The sequence below is a fragment of the Nerophis ophidion genome, linkage group LG27 (assembly GCF_033978795.1).
Source record: "Nerophis ophidion isolate RoL-2023_Sa linkage group LG27, RoL_Noph_v1.0, whole genome shotgun sequence".
In the NCBI taxonomy this organism is placed as follows: domain Eukaryota; kingdom Metazoa; phylum Chordata; class Actinopteri; order Syngnathiformes; family Syngnathidae; genus Nerophis; species Nerophis ophidion.
Window position 1 is genome coordinate 4,275,273 of NC_084637.1, and position 17,524 is coordinate 4,292,796.

At 41.8% G+C, this 17,524-nt stretch overlaps 1 protein-coding gene and 1 long non-coding RNA gene across 5 annotated transcripts in view; one reads left to right on the plus strand and one right to left on the minus strand.

Moving 5' to 3' along the window:
- Positions 1-7,032, plus strand: part of LOC133544551 (uncharacterized) — a 20,990-nt gene extending 13,958 nt beyond the window's left edge. For 2 of the 4 annotated variants that reach the window (XR_009804667.1, XR_009804669.1), the window contains 4 exons: positions 1,042-1,273; positions 1,375-1,511; positions 2,654-2,770; positions 6,224-7,032. This is a non-coding gene — a long non-coding RNA (uncharacterized LOC133544551). Of the gene's footprint in view, positions 1-1,041; positions 1,274-1,374; positions 1,512-2,600; positions 2,771-6,223 lie in introns of all 4 variants that reach the window. The other 2 variants (XR_009804668.1, XR_009804670.1) reach the window with 2 other exon arrangements.
- The window catches only part of LOC133544550 (plakophilin-4-like), a 63,001-nt gene that overhangs the window by 9,677 nt on the left and 35,800 nt on the right, over positions 1-17,524 (minus strand). The window contains exons 11-15 of the mRNA XM_061890024.1: positions 15,107-15,320; positions 10,920-11,103; positions 2,657-2,774; positions 1,359-1,553; positions 1,047-1,220 (exon numbers count right to left, since the gene is read on the minus strand). Of these exons, the coding sequence (XP_061746008.1) occupies positions 1,047-1,220; positions 1,359-1,553; positions 2,657-2,774; positions 10,920-11,103; positions 15,107-15,320 (885 nt within the window). The remainder of the gene's footprint in view (positions 1-1,046; positions 1,221-1,358; positions 1,554-2,656; positions 2,775-10,919; positions 11,104-15,106; positions 15,321-17,524) is intronic.

Sequence of the window (17,524 nt, forward strand, 5' to 3'; positions counted from 1 at the left end):
AAAAATGATTCCGGGGTGTGGCTACCACTGCTGCTGACTACTCCCCTCACCTCCCAGGGGGTGATCAAGGGTGATGGATCAAATGCAGAGAATAATTTTGCCACACCTAGTGTGTGTCTGACAATCATTGGTACTTTTACTTTAACTTTTTTTGTGAGAATTCTTCACCAGACCTGGGCAAATTGAGGCCCGTTAAGATTTTCAATCTAGCCCATCGGACATTCCCAAATAATTTTTGTAGTTCTTTAAGATGGAAAGTGTAGCTGCCATTATGGTGTGCACTTGTGTTTTCTAATGACCATAAGTCATGGAACTATACAAAGTATTTCAATGGTTGGAATCTGCACTTTTGCATGATGTACTAGTTACTATGGTAATATAATTAGTTGCTATGGTAACATACTTAGTTATGATGGTCAATTAATTAGTTATTATGGTAATATACTTAGTTACTATGGTCATGTAATTAGTTGCTATGGTAATATACTTAGTTACTATGGTCATCTAATTGGTTACTATGGTAATCTACGTCACAGCAGCTCAGACGAGGCACCTAGCAGTCTGGGCGTTTCCAGAGCCTGAAATGTGGGTGTCAGGGACAGACGCGGAAGGAGATTTTTATAACAAAGTTCTAAAGCTTAGTGATGTATCACACGTATCAGATTATAGGTGGGGTTGTTTTACCCTTCACGTTCATACTTCGCTGTGTTTGTTTGCATTTTTGTTGCGTTTTGCTTGATTGTAAAATATGTCAATGGAAAGGGGGCGTGACGTTCATATGTTGTCAATATTCAGTGTTTTATCCTTCATAGCTAAATATATTAAGTCCCACATACTTTGTTTTCATCTACATTATGGGTGTCTCATTCAGTAAAAAAATGTAAAATTCCATTTAGTCTTTTAGCATTCAATAGGACATTATTGTGAGGTTTTGTATTAGTCTTCCTAAAACACATTGACACATTTTTTTTTCTCTAAATTTGGCCCCCCTGAGTCAAAATAATATCCCAGGCCTGGTCTAAATGCATCTTCTCATTTCAGGACACCTTCCAGTTTCCAGCAGACAAGTTTTGCAGCGACCCGGCGGCCCCTTCCAGCGTGGCAGAGTTGGAGCTCTCAGCTAGCAAGTTGAGGTATGGCTTCACGACCATGGGGTGCCACAGCAGCTCGGCACCCCTCAGAGGCTGGGAAAACCCTGGAATGGCCCCCATGCCGTCCCACTGCACAGCACACATGTACACAAAATGAGACACAGCTTCCTGTCTATTAAAAGGTGATTGAAGTTATGGAAGTTGAACGTTAACAACATCTGACTTGACTATTTTCCTGTGACAATCTTGTGTTACTTCTCCATTTACTTTTTCATCTTGCCAGCTGCTCCTTTTCCTCCCGCGCCTCCTCTTGCCCCAGCAGATGTAGTCCAGCTCCTTGGCCGGGGAGGAGAATCCCAGGAGAGTGTCCAGCTCCTGGTTGCCAAGGAGACGAGAGGAAGGCATTTCCACTTCTAGCCGGTAGGAGAGGTTCCTCAGCGCACACACGCTGTTCTCCACAATCTGAGGATTGAATCAAGCAGAATGTATTCATGACGTAGCTCTAAGTCAGGGATCCCAATAGCATGCGAATGCTATTTTGATATTTTTGATATTGTTAAACAATCCAACAGGGATATGTATAAGTCATACAGTATATATTTTAAGAACAACTTGGCAATATTCAAAGCTGTAATTAGTATTAATTGTAGTTGTTTCTTTTTTCTATTTTTTTCTAGAGATGTCCGTCAATGGCTTTTTTGCAGATATTCCGATATTATCAAACTTGATATCAACCGATACCAATACATACAGTCATGGAATTAACACATTCATATGCCTAATTTTGTTGTGATGCGCCGCTGGATCCATTAAACAATGTAACAAGGTTTTCCAAAATAAATCGACTCAAGTTATGGACAAAAATGCCAACATGGCACTGCCATATTTATTATTGAAGTCACAAAGTGCATGATTTTTTTTAACATGCCTCAAAACAGCAGCTTGGAATTTAAGAACATGCTCTCCCTGAGAGAGCATGAGGAGGTTGAGGTGGGCGGGGTTTTGTAGAGGGTAGCGGGGGGTTTATATTGTAGCATCCCGGAAGAGTTAGTGCTGCAAGGGGTTCTGGGTTCTGTTGTGTTACAGTGCGGATGTTCTCCCGAAATGTGTGTGTCATTCTTGTTTGGTGTGGGTTCACAGTGTGGCGCATATTTGTAACAGTGTTAAAGTTGTTTATTCGGCCACCCTCAGTGTGACCTGTATGGCTGTTGACCAAGAGCATTCACTTGTGTGTGTGAAAAGCCGTAGATGTTATGTGACTGGGCTGAAACGCAAATGAAGTCCCTTTAAGGTTAATTGGCGCTCTGTACTTCTCCCTACGTCCGTGTACACAGCGGCATTTTAAAAAGTCATTAATTTTACTTTTTGAAACTGATACTGATCATTTGGAAACCGATAACGATAATTTCCGCTATTACATTTTAAAGCATTTATCGGCCGATAATATAGGCAGTCTGATATTATCGGACATCCCTAATTTTTTCTTTTCCTACTTAATTGTATTTTCAGGGCTCTGTATACATGTTGACATTGGCATTGAGTAAATAGATCTGCATTTGCAGCACCTTGCTGTCGTAGTCGGAGGTGTTCACGCAGGCTTTAAGGATGTGAAGCAGCGAGTCCACCAGACCCTCACAGCAGCGCAGCTGACTCCTCGCCTCCTCGCCAGCAGAGCTCAGGTTCCTGACACACAGAAACACAGATTTTATTTATTTTACTTAATACACTTTGTCCACAACTATGTGAGTAGGATTTTTTTAATGCATATTGTCCAGCGCCAAATGGTAAATGGGTTATACCTGTATAGCGCTTTTCTACCTTCAAAGTACTCAAAGCGCTTTGGCACTATTTCCTAGGGGTGTAACGGTACATGTATTTGTATTGAACCATTTCGATACGGGGGTTTCGGTCCGGTTCGGAGGTGTACCGAACGAGTTTCCACACGGACATATTAAATAGCGTAGCGCACGTTGTGTAAACACGGCAGGCTAGCTAGCAGTGACCGGGTTACGATAGAGTGACCATACCTCCTCTTTTCAGCGGATATGTCCTCTTTTGCAGGGCTGTCCGGGTGGAGTTTCTTAAATGCCTCAACTGTTCGGCATTTTAAGTTAGGGTTGCGTGTATTTTCAATGTACGTTCAGGGTTAAGAAAGGTTTAAAAACAAAACAAATTCTGCACGCAGCAGCGTTCGTGAGGGAGGCACAGAGATAGAGAGCAAGAGAGTTATGATAAACGCACATGCGTCGCCAAGCTCTGCTTTTTACCCATAGATTTGTCTGATTTAATTTGTATTATCTATAGCAGGGGTGCCCACAGCAAATGTTTAAAAGGCCCACGGCATTTTCTAAAAATACTAATAAAATAAACAAAAACATAACAAAAGTGAAATAAAAAAGATTAAAGGTTAAATGTCATCTAGAAAAAGTTGCAATCTCGACAAATAAAACAAGGCTGTTTTTTTTTCTTTCAAACTGTCATTGCTCAAAACATAATATTGAATCAAAATCAATGTTATTATGAATTATTGACCTATCCAAGGTTCCCATTACTTCACATTAAATATTCCACTAAGAAGAATATTTTTGGTGGAAGATTTAGCAAATTTGGTAAATAAATAACCAAAAAAAGTATACTTTGTTGTTTTCTTACTGTACTGAAAATGAACCGAACCGTGACCTCTAATCCCAGGTATGTACCGAAACAAAATTCTTGTGTACCGTTATACCCCTACTATTTCCACATTCACCCATTCACACACACATTCACACACTGAAGGCGGGAGCTGCTGTGAAAGGTGCTAACCACCACCCATCAGGAGCAAGGATGAAGTGTCTTGCTCAAGTGTGGCCTAAAAAAACATCTTTAACATGAGCATTACATCATTTACATTAACTACATTACATCTTTTTGCTATTTTCTTGATTTTCTTGTTCAAATAGTTTTTTTTCGAACAAGCAGTAGCCAACCAGATGGACATCCCAGCATCATAGCATGTATTTGGCAGCTTCTTTTCCACAGGAAAATTCAAGAAAACATGAAAAAAAAATCTTGAAATCGCTAAGATATTAGCCTCTGATTTTTGGGAGGCTGCGTATGAAAAAAAAAAAGTTAATAAAATTAAAAACTCCATCCATCCATCTTCTTCCACTTATCCGAAGTCGGGTCGCGGGGACAGCAGCCTAAGTAGGGAAGCCATTCGTCCAGCTCCTCCCGGGGGATCCCGAGGCGTTCCCAGGCCAGCCGGGAGACATAGTCCACCCAACGTGTCCTGGGTCTTCCCCGTGGCCTCCTGCTGGTCGGACATGCCCTAAACACCTCCCTAGGGAGGCGTTCAGGTGGCATCCTGACAAGATGCCCGGACCACCTCATCTGGCTCCTCCTATACAAATATAAGCTGTGAAAATCTGCTGTACAGTAAGAGTGCTTGTGTCCTATTTTTAGGAACACTAATACAAAACCTCTGCGATGAGGTGATGACTTGTCCAGGGTGTACCACGCCTTCCGCCCGAATTTAGCTGAGATAGGCACCAGCGCCCCCCGCGACCCCAAAGGGAATAAGCGGTAGTAAATGGATGGATGGATGGAATACAAAACCTCACAATAATGTCAGATTGAAAGCTAAAAACGTTATGACAGACCACCTTAGAAAAACGGAGGGGAATTAAAATTTTTTTTTACTGAATGAGACATCCAGAATGTACATGAGAATAAAGAATGTGGGATTTACAATATTAACTATTAATGATAAAACGCTGAATATTGACAACATGTCAACGTCCCACCCCCTCCGCATCCACATATTTTACAACAAAAATGCAACAAACACAGCGAAATATGAACACAAAGGGTTAAAAAAACAAACAAACAAAAACACCTATGATTTGCTATATCTGATACATCACTAAGCTTTAGAACTTTGTTGTAAAAATCTCCTTCCGCGTCTGTCCCTGAGACCCACATTTTAGGCTCTGGAAACACTGCCTACCCACACTACTTGGTGCCTCGTCTGAGCTGCTGTGACTCAGTACATAGTAACTACAAAGCCTGTTTCCATATGAGTTGGATGTAAATATAACCAGAATACAATGATTTGCAAATCATTTTCAACCCATATTCAGTTAAATATGCTACAAAGACAACATATTTGATGTTCAAATTGATAAACATTTTTTTTTGTGCAAATAATCATTAACTTTAGAATTTGATGCCAGCAACACGTGACAAAGAAGTTGGGAAAGGTGGCAATAAATACTGATAAAGTTGAGGAATGCGCATCAAACACTTATTTGGAACATCCCACAGGTGTGCAGGCTAATTGGGAACAGGTGGGTGCCATGATTGGGTATAAAAGCAGCTTCCATGAAATGCTATTTAATTAACAAACAAGGACGGGGTGAGGGTCACCACTTTGTAAGCAGATCGTCGAACAGTTTTAGAACAACATTTCTCAACAAGCTATTGCAAGGAATTTAAGGATTTTACCATCTACGGTCCATAAAATCATCAAAAGGTTCAGAGAATATGGAGAAATCATTACACGTAAGCAATGATATTACGGACTTTTGATCCCTCAGGCGGTACTGCATCAAAAACCGACAGTGTGTAAAGGATATCACCACATGGGCTGTTGCAGCATTTTAGGCAGACTCATGGGCATTTAAAGGCCTACAGAAATTATATTTTCTTATTTAAACGGGGATAGCAGGTCCATTCTATGTGTCATACTTGATCATTTCGCGATATTGCCATATTCTGGCTGAAAGGATTTAGTAGAGAACATCAACGATAAAGTTCGCCACTTTTGCTCGCTAATAGAAAAGCCCTGCCTTCACCGGAAGTATGTGCGCGTGATGTCACGGGTTGCAGGGCTCCACTCATATTCACATTGTTTATAATGGGAGCCACCAGCAGTAAGAGCAATTCGGACCGAGAAAGCGACAATTTCCCCATTAATTTGAGCAAGGATGAAAGATTTGTGAATCAGGATATTGATAGTGAAGGACTAGAAAATACATAAATTATTGATTTGACAAGCAATGAGGACTTAAAAAAAAAGCTAACTCATTTTCTGCTAGTGGTGTTCAGCATTTTACCTAACACAAGTGTTTTGTTTTTGTGTTGCTGTTCAGGCCTCCGCCACTGAGGATGCAGAAAGTGACATTGCCATTCTTGCCAACCCTCCCGGATTTTCCGGGAGACTCCCGAAATTCAGCACCTCTCCCGAAAACCTCCCGGGACAAATTTTCTCCCGAAAATCTCCCGAAATTCAGGCGGAGCTGGAGGCCACGCCCCCTGCAGCTCCAGACCTGACTCAATGTTGTGACCCTCTTAAACAGGACAATACTGCCATCCACTGTACATAGAATAGAATGTAAATATATTCTACATTTAAGTGCAGTCAAGGAACATGCATTAGGGAGTCTGTTCTGAAGACCACAGTAAAGAGACGTAACTTCATCACGTTGCCTGGTTATTGACTCCAACCCAATATATTACACTGTTGACGAGCAAAATGAAGAAATACGCTTGCAAGTTCCAGAACGATTGGAAACAAAAAATTCATTTTATCCAGGAGAGTTCGAAGGGGAAGGGGTATGTTGCCTGTAAATTTTGTAGAACACACTTCTCCATTGAACACCGCGGCCGAATGGATATACTCAGCCATGAACGGTCAGTCAGGGGAGAACAAAGCGTCCGCAGCGCAGCATCGTTCACAACCCAGTATTATGGCCCACCTCGCAAAATGGAGACCCGATGGTGTATCTTATTCTGAGACAAAGATGGCTATGCTGATAGCTGGAAGCAACATCCTGTTCTCATTTGCGGATGTCTACAACAAATCCGTGAAGGATATTCCCGGATTCGGAAATCGCTTGCCAATACGCGAATGGCAGAACAAAGGTTACTCAAATAGTGAAAGGTAAGTGTTGTTGTTTTTTAGTAACCAGCAGGCTGTGTTTTTATTACTGTGTATTTGATAGGGGCCGTCGGAAATTCAACTATTTATTTTATTTATATATATAATAAAATAAATACATATAGCTAGAACTCACTGAAAGTCAAGTATTTAATACATATAGATATTATATATATATATACATACACATATATATATTAAATATATATGAAGTACTCGAGTTGGTGAATTATACGCCAATCCTCTTAACCACGCCCCCTTCCCAACCACGCCTCCTGAGCAACGTGGACACCGTCATCATGGGGATCATAATGATATTTGGGGCTCATTTATGCCCTTGATCTAAACTTTCTAGACAACCTCAAGTACACATTTGAGTTTTTCCAGAAGATCCTAATGAACCTGGATGGTCACAAGCTGAACACAAAGATACAGCAGCTGAAAATCAAGTTGTTTGCATGAGAGGTGAACACTTCTTGACAAAGTTCATCATCGGATCTTTATTTGTGGTTGTATTTTTTTGCCTTCATTTTCACCTCATTTAAAGACAATCTGTGACCTACAACATTTTGAACGTGAGAATTGGACCTAACTTTACCTGCCCATTTCATCTCTGAGTGTGACTACCCTGCACACTTCTCGCATCCATTTCTCTCCTCCGTTTCATCACTCGACCCTGGATAAATAGATTAAGTTCGATTCAAGACTTTGGAATTTTATTTTGTATTTTATGAACAACTAGTGCTGTTGTCATGTTTTGTTTTTACTTGCTTACATTCAAAGGATATTTGCTGCTAGCATTCCATTAATATCAGATTCCTGATCTGTGAATGTTGTTTTTCTTATTTATTTTTGTTTGTTGCCAATTTGATCAATGTTGTTTTCTTTTCTTTAAAGGCCTACTGAAATGAGATGTTATTTAAACGAGGATAGCAGGTCCATTCTATGTGTCATACTTGATCATTTCGCGATATTGCCACATTTTTGCTGAAAGGAATTAGTAGAGAACATCGACGATAAAGTTTGCAACTTTTGGTCGCTAATAAAAAAGTAGCAGACGATGTGCGCGTGACGTCACGGGTTGTGGAGCTCCTCAAATCTGAACATTGTTTACAATCATGGCCACCAGCGGCGAGAGCGATTCGGACCGAGAAAGCGCCGATTTCCCCATTAATTTGAGCGATGAAAGATTCGTAGATGAGGAAAGTGAGAGTGAAGGACTAGAAAGAAAAAAAAAGGCAGGGCAGTGGGAACAATTAAGATGTTATTAGACACATTTACTAGGATATTTATGGAAGATCCCTTATCTGCTTATTGTGTTACTAGTGTTTTAGTGAGATTATATGGTACCTGAAAGTCGGAGGGGTGTGGCCACGGGTGTGGTGACCGCCAGTGTCTCCGGTGGGAGGAGGTAATAGTCCGAAGCTGCAGGAGGATCCAAGCTCCGCTCATGTCTATGGTAAGAGCCGACTTATTAGCACAATTTTCTCACCAAAACCTGCCGGTTGACATGTGGTCGGGAACCATGTTCGCTTGACCGCACTGTTCCATAGTAAAGCTTCACCTTCGGGAATGTAAACAAGGAAACACCGACTATGTTTGTGTTGCTAAAGGCATCTGCAATACACCGTTTCCCACCTACATCTTTCTTCTTTGACGTCTCCATTATTCATTGAACGAATTGCAAAAGATTCAGCAACACAGATGTCCAGAATACTGTGTAATTATGCGATGAAAAAAGATGACTTTTAGCCGTGAGCGGTGCTGGGAGAACATGTCCGCTACCACCGGTGACGTCACGCGCACGTGTCATCATTCTGCGACATTTTCAACAGGATACTTCACGGGGAAAATTACATTTGTAATTTAGTGAACTAAAGCGGACATATTGGCATGTGTTGCAATGTTAATATTTCATCATTGATATATAAACTATCAGACTGCGTGGTCGCTAGTAGTGGCTTTCAGTAGGCCTTTAAGTTCAGTACATTGAGGCTAATGGCTGCATTAGCACACTTGCACAGGACTCAAATGTGTTTTTGCAGTTTCCTTTGTGGCGCTGAGTGTTAATTTTACACCACTTTGAGCTATTTTGGAGAACCGTTACTCGTAAAGTTTTCCTCGAGTTATTTAAGAAAAGGTAAAAGTGTTTCTTGGTGTTTTATAACTAAGACTGAGTTCTCTGGGCTTTCAAGTCAATTTGACATATTTGTTAATATAAAACTAAGTTATTGGTCTGTGTTGGTACACAAATCTGACATTGGTCTTTATGTAAAATGTACTTCTTGATGTTTTGTTTTCACTGAAACTCCACATTTTGGTTTGTGTTTTCACGTAACTTTGACATCTTGTGGTGTTATATTCAAGATTGTTGAACTAAGGATTATTCTACATTAAAAATACCAACAGGGTTTTGTCTGCTGTGTTTTATGGGATCAAGGGTGATTTTTAGCTTGCTTAATTTCCAATCAATTTTGAGTTGGGCACATATAAATCAATTTCGCTTAGTAACCAAAATAATTTCATTTTAGCTGTATTTGTTAAAAATTAGTCTGACAAATGTAAAACAATTTCGCTTAGTTATTGCAATAATTTCATTTTGGCTTTTTTTGCTAAAAATTAGTTGGACAAAGTCATTTTTATTGTGTTGTGAGAATGTACAAATTTTGAGTTGGGGCAACATATATTTGAGTGTACATCTGTAAGTGCAAGTTAAAACTCTGCTAAGCAAAGCAAAAGCCATTTATCAACAACACCCAGGGACGCCGCTGGGTTCGCTGGGCCTGAGATCATCTAAGATGGACTGATGCAAAGTGGAAAGGTGTTCTGTGGTCTGAGGAGTCCACATTTCAAATTATATTTGGAAACACAGGACGTGGTGTCCTCCGGAACAAAGAGGAAAATAACCATCCGGATTGTTATAGGTGCAAAGTTCAAAAGCCAGTATCTGTGATGATGTATTAGTGCCCAAGGCATGGGTAACTTACACATCTGTGAAGGCACCATTAATGCTGAAAGGTACATACAGGTTTTGGAGCAACATATGTTGTCATCCAAGCAACAGTATCATGGAAGCCCCTGCTTATTTCAGCAAGACAATGCCAAGCCACGTGTTACAACACCGTGGTTTCGTAGTAAAAGAGTGCGGGTACTTTCCTGGCCCGCCCGCAGTCCAGACCTGTCTCCCATGGAAAATGTGTGGTGCACATTATGAAGCGTAAAATACGACAGCGGAGACCCCGGACTGTTGAACGACTGAAGCTCTACATAAAACAAGAATGGGAAAGAATTCCACTTTCAAAGCTTCAACAATTACTTTCCTCGGTTCCTAAAAATGTATTGAGTGTTGTTAAAAGAAAAGGTGATGTAACACAGTGGTGAACATGCCCTTTCCCAACTACTTTGTCACGTGTTGCAGCCATGAAATTCTAAGTTAATTATTATTTGCAATAAAAAATAAAGTTTATGAGTTTGAACATCAAATATCTTGTCTTTGAAGTGCATTCAACTCAATATGGGTTGAAAAGGATTTGCAAATCATTGTATTCTGTTTATATTTACATCTAACACAATTTCCCAACTCATATGGAAACGAGGTTTGTAGTATATCATTTAAAAGTGCAGATTCCAAGCCTAGAAATACTTTGTATAGTTGAAGACTTACAGTCATTAGAAAACATGACTAAACATCATAAAGGCAGCTACACTTTCCATCTTAAAGATCTAAAATGATTATTTTGGAATATCCGACGGGCCAGATTGAACATTTTAATGATCCGCATGTGGCCTTCATTTGCTCTTTACTGTAATTAAGGATCCCTGCTCCATCCGGATCAATTCATCCATTCTTGGCTACTAAACAATGAAGTCATCATTCTGGCTCCAGCAGGTGATTGTGTGTGTCTCACCTGAGACAGCCGGTAGTGTTTCTCAGCAGCAGGGAGGACTGAAACTTGACCTTGTGTTCGTCACGGTGCGACAGGCTGCTCCAACCTGAGTGGGGGATGACCACCGTGTTGGTCAGTGTGGCCATGGCGTCACGTATGATGGTCATCTTCACTGCATCGCAGGAGGACAAGTTCCACAGGACACCTGCAGGATCACAGGAGGAATCAGGAATGTACACCAAGTACACATACTACAGTAAAAACGGCTACCGTATTTTTCAGATTATAAATCACAGTTTTTTTCATAGTTCATAGGGGGTGCGAGTTATACTCTGGAGCGATTTATGTGTGAAATATTAACACGTTACCGTAAAATATCCAATATTATTTATCTCATTCACGTAAGAGACTTGGCGTATATGTGGATTTGGCAGACTTGTTTAGAAGCGACATCGAGGAAGAAGATTTCCTCGGATTTAGCGAATAGGAGTGACAGATTGTTTGGTAAACGTATAGCATTTTAAAATTGTATTTAATTTATTTAAAATTTAAATTTTCCTGAAGGAATAAATAAAGTACTATCAAATCTAATATAATTTTATCTAAGCATGTTGTATGTTATAATAATTTTATCTAAGTTATCACAAACAGTTTGCGTTGAAATGAGTTTTCCGGTGAGAAGACCAAAAAGTGTCTCTGAACCTCCCAAGATGAAGGCTTGTAAAACTCCACTGTGTAGGGGGGGAAGCAACATGAAGGTGTTCCTGTTTCTTTCATGTATTGTAATCAACAGAAAGACATTGTCTGACCCAAGAACTGGGCCTATCCCTAGGTGCATGACTTTGGAGGTGGGAGGGGCCTATCCCCAGGTGCATGACTTTGGAGGTGGGAGGGGCCTATCCCCAGGTGCATGACTTTGGAGGTGGGAGGGGCCTATCCCCAGGTGCATGTCTTTGGAGGTGGGAGGGGCCTATCCCCAGGTGCATGTCTTTGGAGGTGGGAGGGGCCTATCCCTAGGTGCATATTTTTGGAGGTGGGAGGAGCCTATCCCTAGGTGCATGTTTTTGGAGGTGGGAGGGGCCTATCCCCAGGTGCATGTCTTTGGAGGTGGGAGGGGCCTATCCCTAGGTGCATGTTTTTGGAGGTGGGAGGGGCCTATCCCCAGGTGCATGTCTTTGGAGGTGGGAGGGGCCTATCCCCAGGTGCATGACTTTGGAGGTGGGAGGGGCCTATCCCCAGGTGCATGACTTTGGAGGTGGGAGGGGCCTATCCCCAGGTGCATGTCTTTGGAGGTTGGAGGGGCCTATCCCCAGGTGCATGACTTTGGAGGTGGGAGGGGCCTATCCCCAAGTGCATGACTTTGGAGGTGGGAGGGGCCAATCCCTAGGTGCATGTTTTTGGAGGTGGGAGGGGCCTATCCCCAGGTGCATGTCTTTGGAGGTGGGAGGGGCCTATCCCAAGGTGCATGTCTTTGGAGGTGGGAGGGGCCTATGCCTAGGTGAATGTTTTTGGAGGTGAAAGGGGCCTATCCCTAGGTGCATGTTTTTGGAGGTGGGAGGGGCCTATCCCCAGGTGCATGACTTTGGAGGTGGGAGGGGCCTATCCCTAGGTGCATGTTTTTGGAGGTGGGAGGGGCCTATCCCCAGGTGCATGACTTTGGAGGTGGGAGGGGCCTATCCCCAGGTGCATGTCTTTGGAGGTGGGAGCGGCCTATCCCCAGGTGCATGTCTTTGGAGGTGGGAGGGGCCTATCCCCAGGTGCATGTCTTTGGAAGTGGGAGGAAGCCGGAGTACCCGGAGGGAACCCACGCAGTCACGGGGAGAACATGCAAACTCCACACAGAAAGATCCAGAGCGCAGGATTGAACCCAGGACCTTCATGTTGTGAGGCAGACGCACTAACCCCTTAAGCATCGTGTTGCCCATTTAGTGACATATTGCATTGCATTTTGACAGAGAGATCATTACAATATTTCCCCCTCAAGATAAAAAGCCCACTTTATGTTGCATACAGCTCTTGTGTCGGCTCTCATTAGGTGTTGCTGAATATACTCAAGTGTAGAGTAGATGACTTTGTCCTTTATTTGGGAATGTGGCGTGGAGCGCTTTCTGCGTCTCAAAATAGTGTTGAGAATCATTTGAAGAGTCGCAGCCATCTGGCATTGAACAACATGTGCTGTGTCGCTGCAGAGCCATCACTGGCAGCCGGCATCCTTCAGCACATTGTCCTAGCATCTGTCTGCACCGCCTTGGCAGCTCACTGTTACTTCACAGCCTGCTGAGTGTTGGAGCTGCTGCCACACTCACCTCCCACACAGCAGCTGGCAAACATTCCCACACTGACACTTTGGACCTTGGACACACGGTCTCACTATTATGTTAAATCCACTATGGACTGGACTCTCTCACTATTATGTTAGATCCACTATGGACTGGACTCACACTATTATGTTAGATCCACTATGGACTGGACTCACACTATTATGTTAGATCCACTATGGACTGGACTCACACTATTATGTTAGATCCACCATGGACTGGACTCTCACTATTATGTTAGATCCACTATGGACTGGACTCACACTATTATGTTAGATCCACCATGGACTGGACTCTCACTATTATGTTAGATCCACTATGGACTGGACTCACACTATTATGTTAGATCCACTATGGACTGGACTCTCACACTATTGTTAGATCCACTTTGGACTGGACTCTCACACTATTATGTTAGATCCACTATGGATTGTACTCTCATAATATTATGTTAGATCCACTATGGACTGGACCCTCACAAGATTATGTCAGATCGACTATGCATTGGACTCTCACTATTATGTTAGATCCACTACGGACTGGACTTACAGTATTATGTTAGCTCCACTATGGACTGGACTCTCACTATCATGTTAGATCCACTACGGACTGGACTCTTACAGTATTATGTTAGATCCACTTTGGACTGGACTCACACTATTGTGTTAGATCCACTATGGACTGGACTCTCACAATATTATGTTAGATCCACTATGGACTGGACTCTCACACTATTATGTTAGATCCACTATGGACTGGACTCTCACTATTATGTTAGATCCACTATGGACTGGACTCTCTCACTATTATGTTAGATCCACTACGGACTGGACTTACAGTATTATGTTAGCTCCACTATGGACTGGACTCTCACTATCATGTTAGATCCACTACGGACTGGACTCTTACAGTATTATGTTAGATCCACTTTGGACTGGACTCACACTATTGTGTTAGACCCACTATGGACTGGACTCTCACAATATTATGTTAGATCCACTATGGACTGGACTCTCACTATTATGTTAGATCCACTATGGACTGGACTCTCACACTATTATGTTAGATCCACTATGGACTGGACTCTCACTATTATGTTGGATCTACTATGGACTGGACTCTCACTGTTATGTGAGCTCCACTATGGACTGGACTCTCACTATTATGTTAGATCCACTATGGACTGGACCCTCACAATATTATGTTAGATCCACTATGGACTGGACTCTCACTATTATGTTAGATCTACTATGGACTGGACTCTCACACTATTATGTTAGAGCCACTATGGACTGGACTCTCACTATTATGTTAGATCCACTATGGACTGGACCCTCACAATATTATGTTAGATCCACTATGGACTGGACTCTCAGATGTGGGTGGTTCCCACATCTGCGGTCCCCTCCAAGGTTTCTCATTGTTATCCCATTGGGTTGAGTTTTTCCTCGGCCCGATGTGGGATCTGAGCCGCGGATGTCGTTGTGGTTTGTGCAGCCCTTTGAGACACTAGTGATTTAGGACTATATAAGTAAACATTGATTGATTGACTGCTCGCCAACACGCTCTTGGAGAAGACATTGAAGCAAATGTCCCACAAAGTGCTTGCCCTCTTCCTTCGTTATCGTCAACACGAAATAATTCCTTTAGAAAATGTTGACTTTCATCGCACAAAACCCTTGGAATCGACAAAACTACACCAGGACTGAGACCTACTAGAACCTCCAAAAACACCTCAGCACGTGTGATGTCATGTCTGCATGCGGGTCACTTTACATTCACATTAGACATCACATTCTATTTGTAGTGTGAGAGACTACATAAAAAGATGGGATTTGACAAAAAAAAAAGTCAGAGACGGACAGCGTGCCCTGAGAGTGAGAGACGTACCAGTCACCAGCTCCCGGACTTCATTGTCTGTTGTCTTCCTGAGGAGGCGCAGCAGGGCAGGAACACCACCGCAGTTCCTCAGCGCCACTTTGTTGTTGTCTGTGGCTTTTCCATACACCAGGTTCCTTAAGGCCCCGCAGGCACTCTTTTGCACCTCCCCGGCCTTGTTGTCCAGCAGATCTACCAGGTGTTGGATACCTCCCAGGTGACACACCTGTATGGACCAATCAGAGTCTTGGAGTCCTTGCATAGCTGCGACTTATCAGATCAAAGAAGAGGCAGATCATCTATGAACAACAATATCCTATTTCAGTGTTTTTCAACCTTTTTTGAGCCAAGGCACATTTTTTTTCATCGAAAATATTCGGAGGCAGAAATCTTTAAAAAACAAAACTCAGTTGACAGTGAAAAGTCGTTGTCGCAATTGTTGGACATGACTTTAAAGCACTGTGATGAGGTGGCGACTTGTCCAGGTTGTACCCTGCCTTCCACCTGATTGTAGCTGAGATAGGCACCAGCGCCCCCCGCAACCTCAAAGGGAATAAGCGGTAGAAAATGGATGGATGGATGGACTATAAAGCATAAGCAAGCATGCATGACTATAGCTCTTGTCTCAAAGTAGGTGTACTGTCTCCACCTGTCACATCACACCCTGACTTATTTGGACTTTTTTGCTGTTTTCTTGTGTAGTGTTTTAGTTCCTGTCCTGCGCTCCTATTTTGTTGGCTTTTCCTGTTTTGTTGGTATTTTCCTGTAGCAGTTTCATGTCTTCCTTTGAGTGATATTTCCCACATCTACTTTGTTTTCGCAATCAAGACTATTTCAGATGTTTTTATCCTTTTTTGTGGGGACATTGTTGATTGTCATGTTATGTTCGGATGTACATTGTGGACGTCGTCTTTGCTCCACAGTAAGTCTTTGCTGTGGTCCAGCATACTGTTTTTTTTGACTTTGTAGCCAGTTCGGTCTTAGTTTCGTTCTGTATAGCCTTCCCTCAGCTTCAATGTCTTTTATTAGGAGCACTCACCTTTTATTTATTTTTGGTTTAATCATTAGATACGACGACAAACCATACATGCCAACCTTGAGACCTCCGAATTCGGGAGATATTTATAGTATATATTTTCAAGTATTTGTTTATATATATATATATATATATATATATATATGTAGGTGTGGGAAAAAATCACAAGACTACTTCATCTCTACAGATCTGTTTCATGAGGGAACCCCTCATGAAACAGATCTGTAGAGATGAAGTAGTCTTGTGATTTTTTTCCCACACCTACATATTGCGCTCTACCACGGTATCGAGCACTATTCTCTGGATAATCCAATCAAGACATATATATATATATATATATATATATATATATATAACCCGTTCATGAATGAGTATATCCGTTTGGCCACTGTGTTAAATGGAAAAGACTGAGCTACAAAATTTGCAGGCAGCACACCCCTTCCCCTTCGAGCTGTCCTGGATGAAATAGCAGGCGGTCTGGCGGTGGTTTGGCTTTAAGTAGGAATATGTTGAACAGACAACCGTAATTTGTCAAGTGTGGGGCAAAAGTGTTGCTAAAAAAAGTAGCCTTACTGCTAATATGTAGCATCATATGAAAAGTCCCCTGCTAGAGAATGAAGAGTGCTTACTCCGCATGTCAACATCTCCATTCAGTGCCACACAAAAAAAAGGCAGAGGCAAACATTTCCACATCTACACTGTATGAAAAAAATAGTTAAGAACAGAAGGAGATAACGTCCGCAGGAACCTACCACATAGCGAAGGACATACACTATTTGATTTCCTATTATGCAGCTAATTTTTATTTGACACTTATTGAAATATCTTGTGTGACATCATGCACAAAAGTGCACTTTTTTTGTTTTCAACTATTGTAGTGGCGTTCTGTACAAAAAGTGCACTTTAATTTAGAGTTATTTGGACATGCCATCTAAGTGACATCATGCACAAAAGTGCACTTATTTGTTTGAAACTATTGTAGTGGCGTTCTGTACAAAAAGTGCACTTTTAGCGCCTTGCATGGCAGCTCCCTCCATCAGTGTGTGAATGTGGAAGTAGTGTCAAAGCGCTTTGAGTACCTTGAAGGTAGAAAAGCGCTATACAAGTACAACCCATTTACCATTTACCATTTAATTTAGTGTTGTTTTGATATGTCATCTTAGTGACATCATGCACAAAAGTGCACTAATAGCTTGTTTTAAAATGTCTCTGACAATCTTGCACTTTCTGTTTTGGAAATGACATGAATGTTTGTGCCACTGCTTAATAACTGTTTAATCAATACACTTTTAGTTGTGATTTCCCTCTGCATGAAAGTTTAAAAGTAGCATATATGAATGCAGTATGAAGAAGAATGTTTTAATGAAGACACATAGAATCATCAGTCTGCTGTT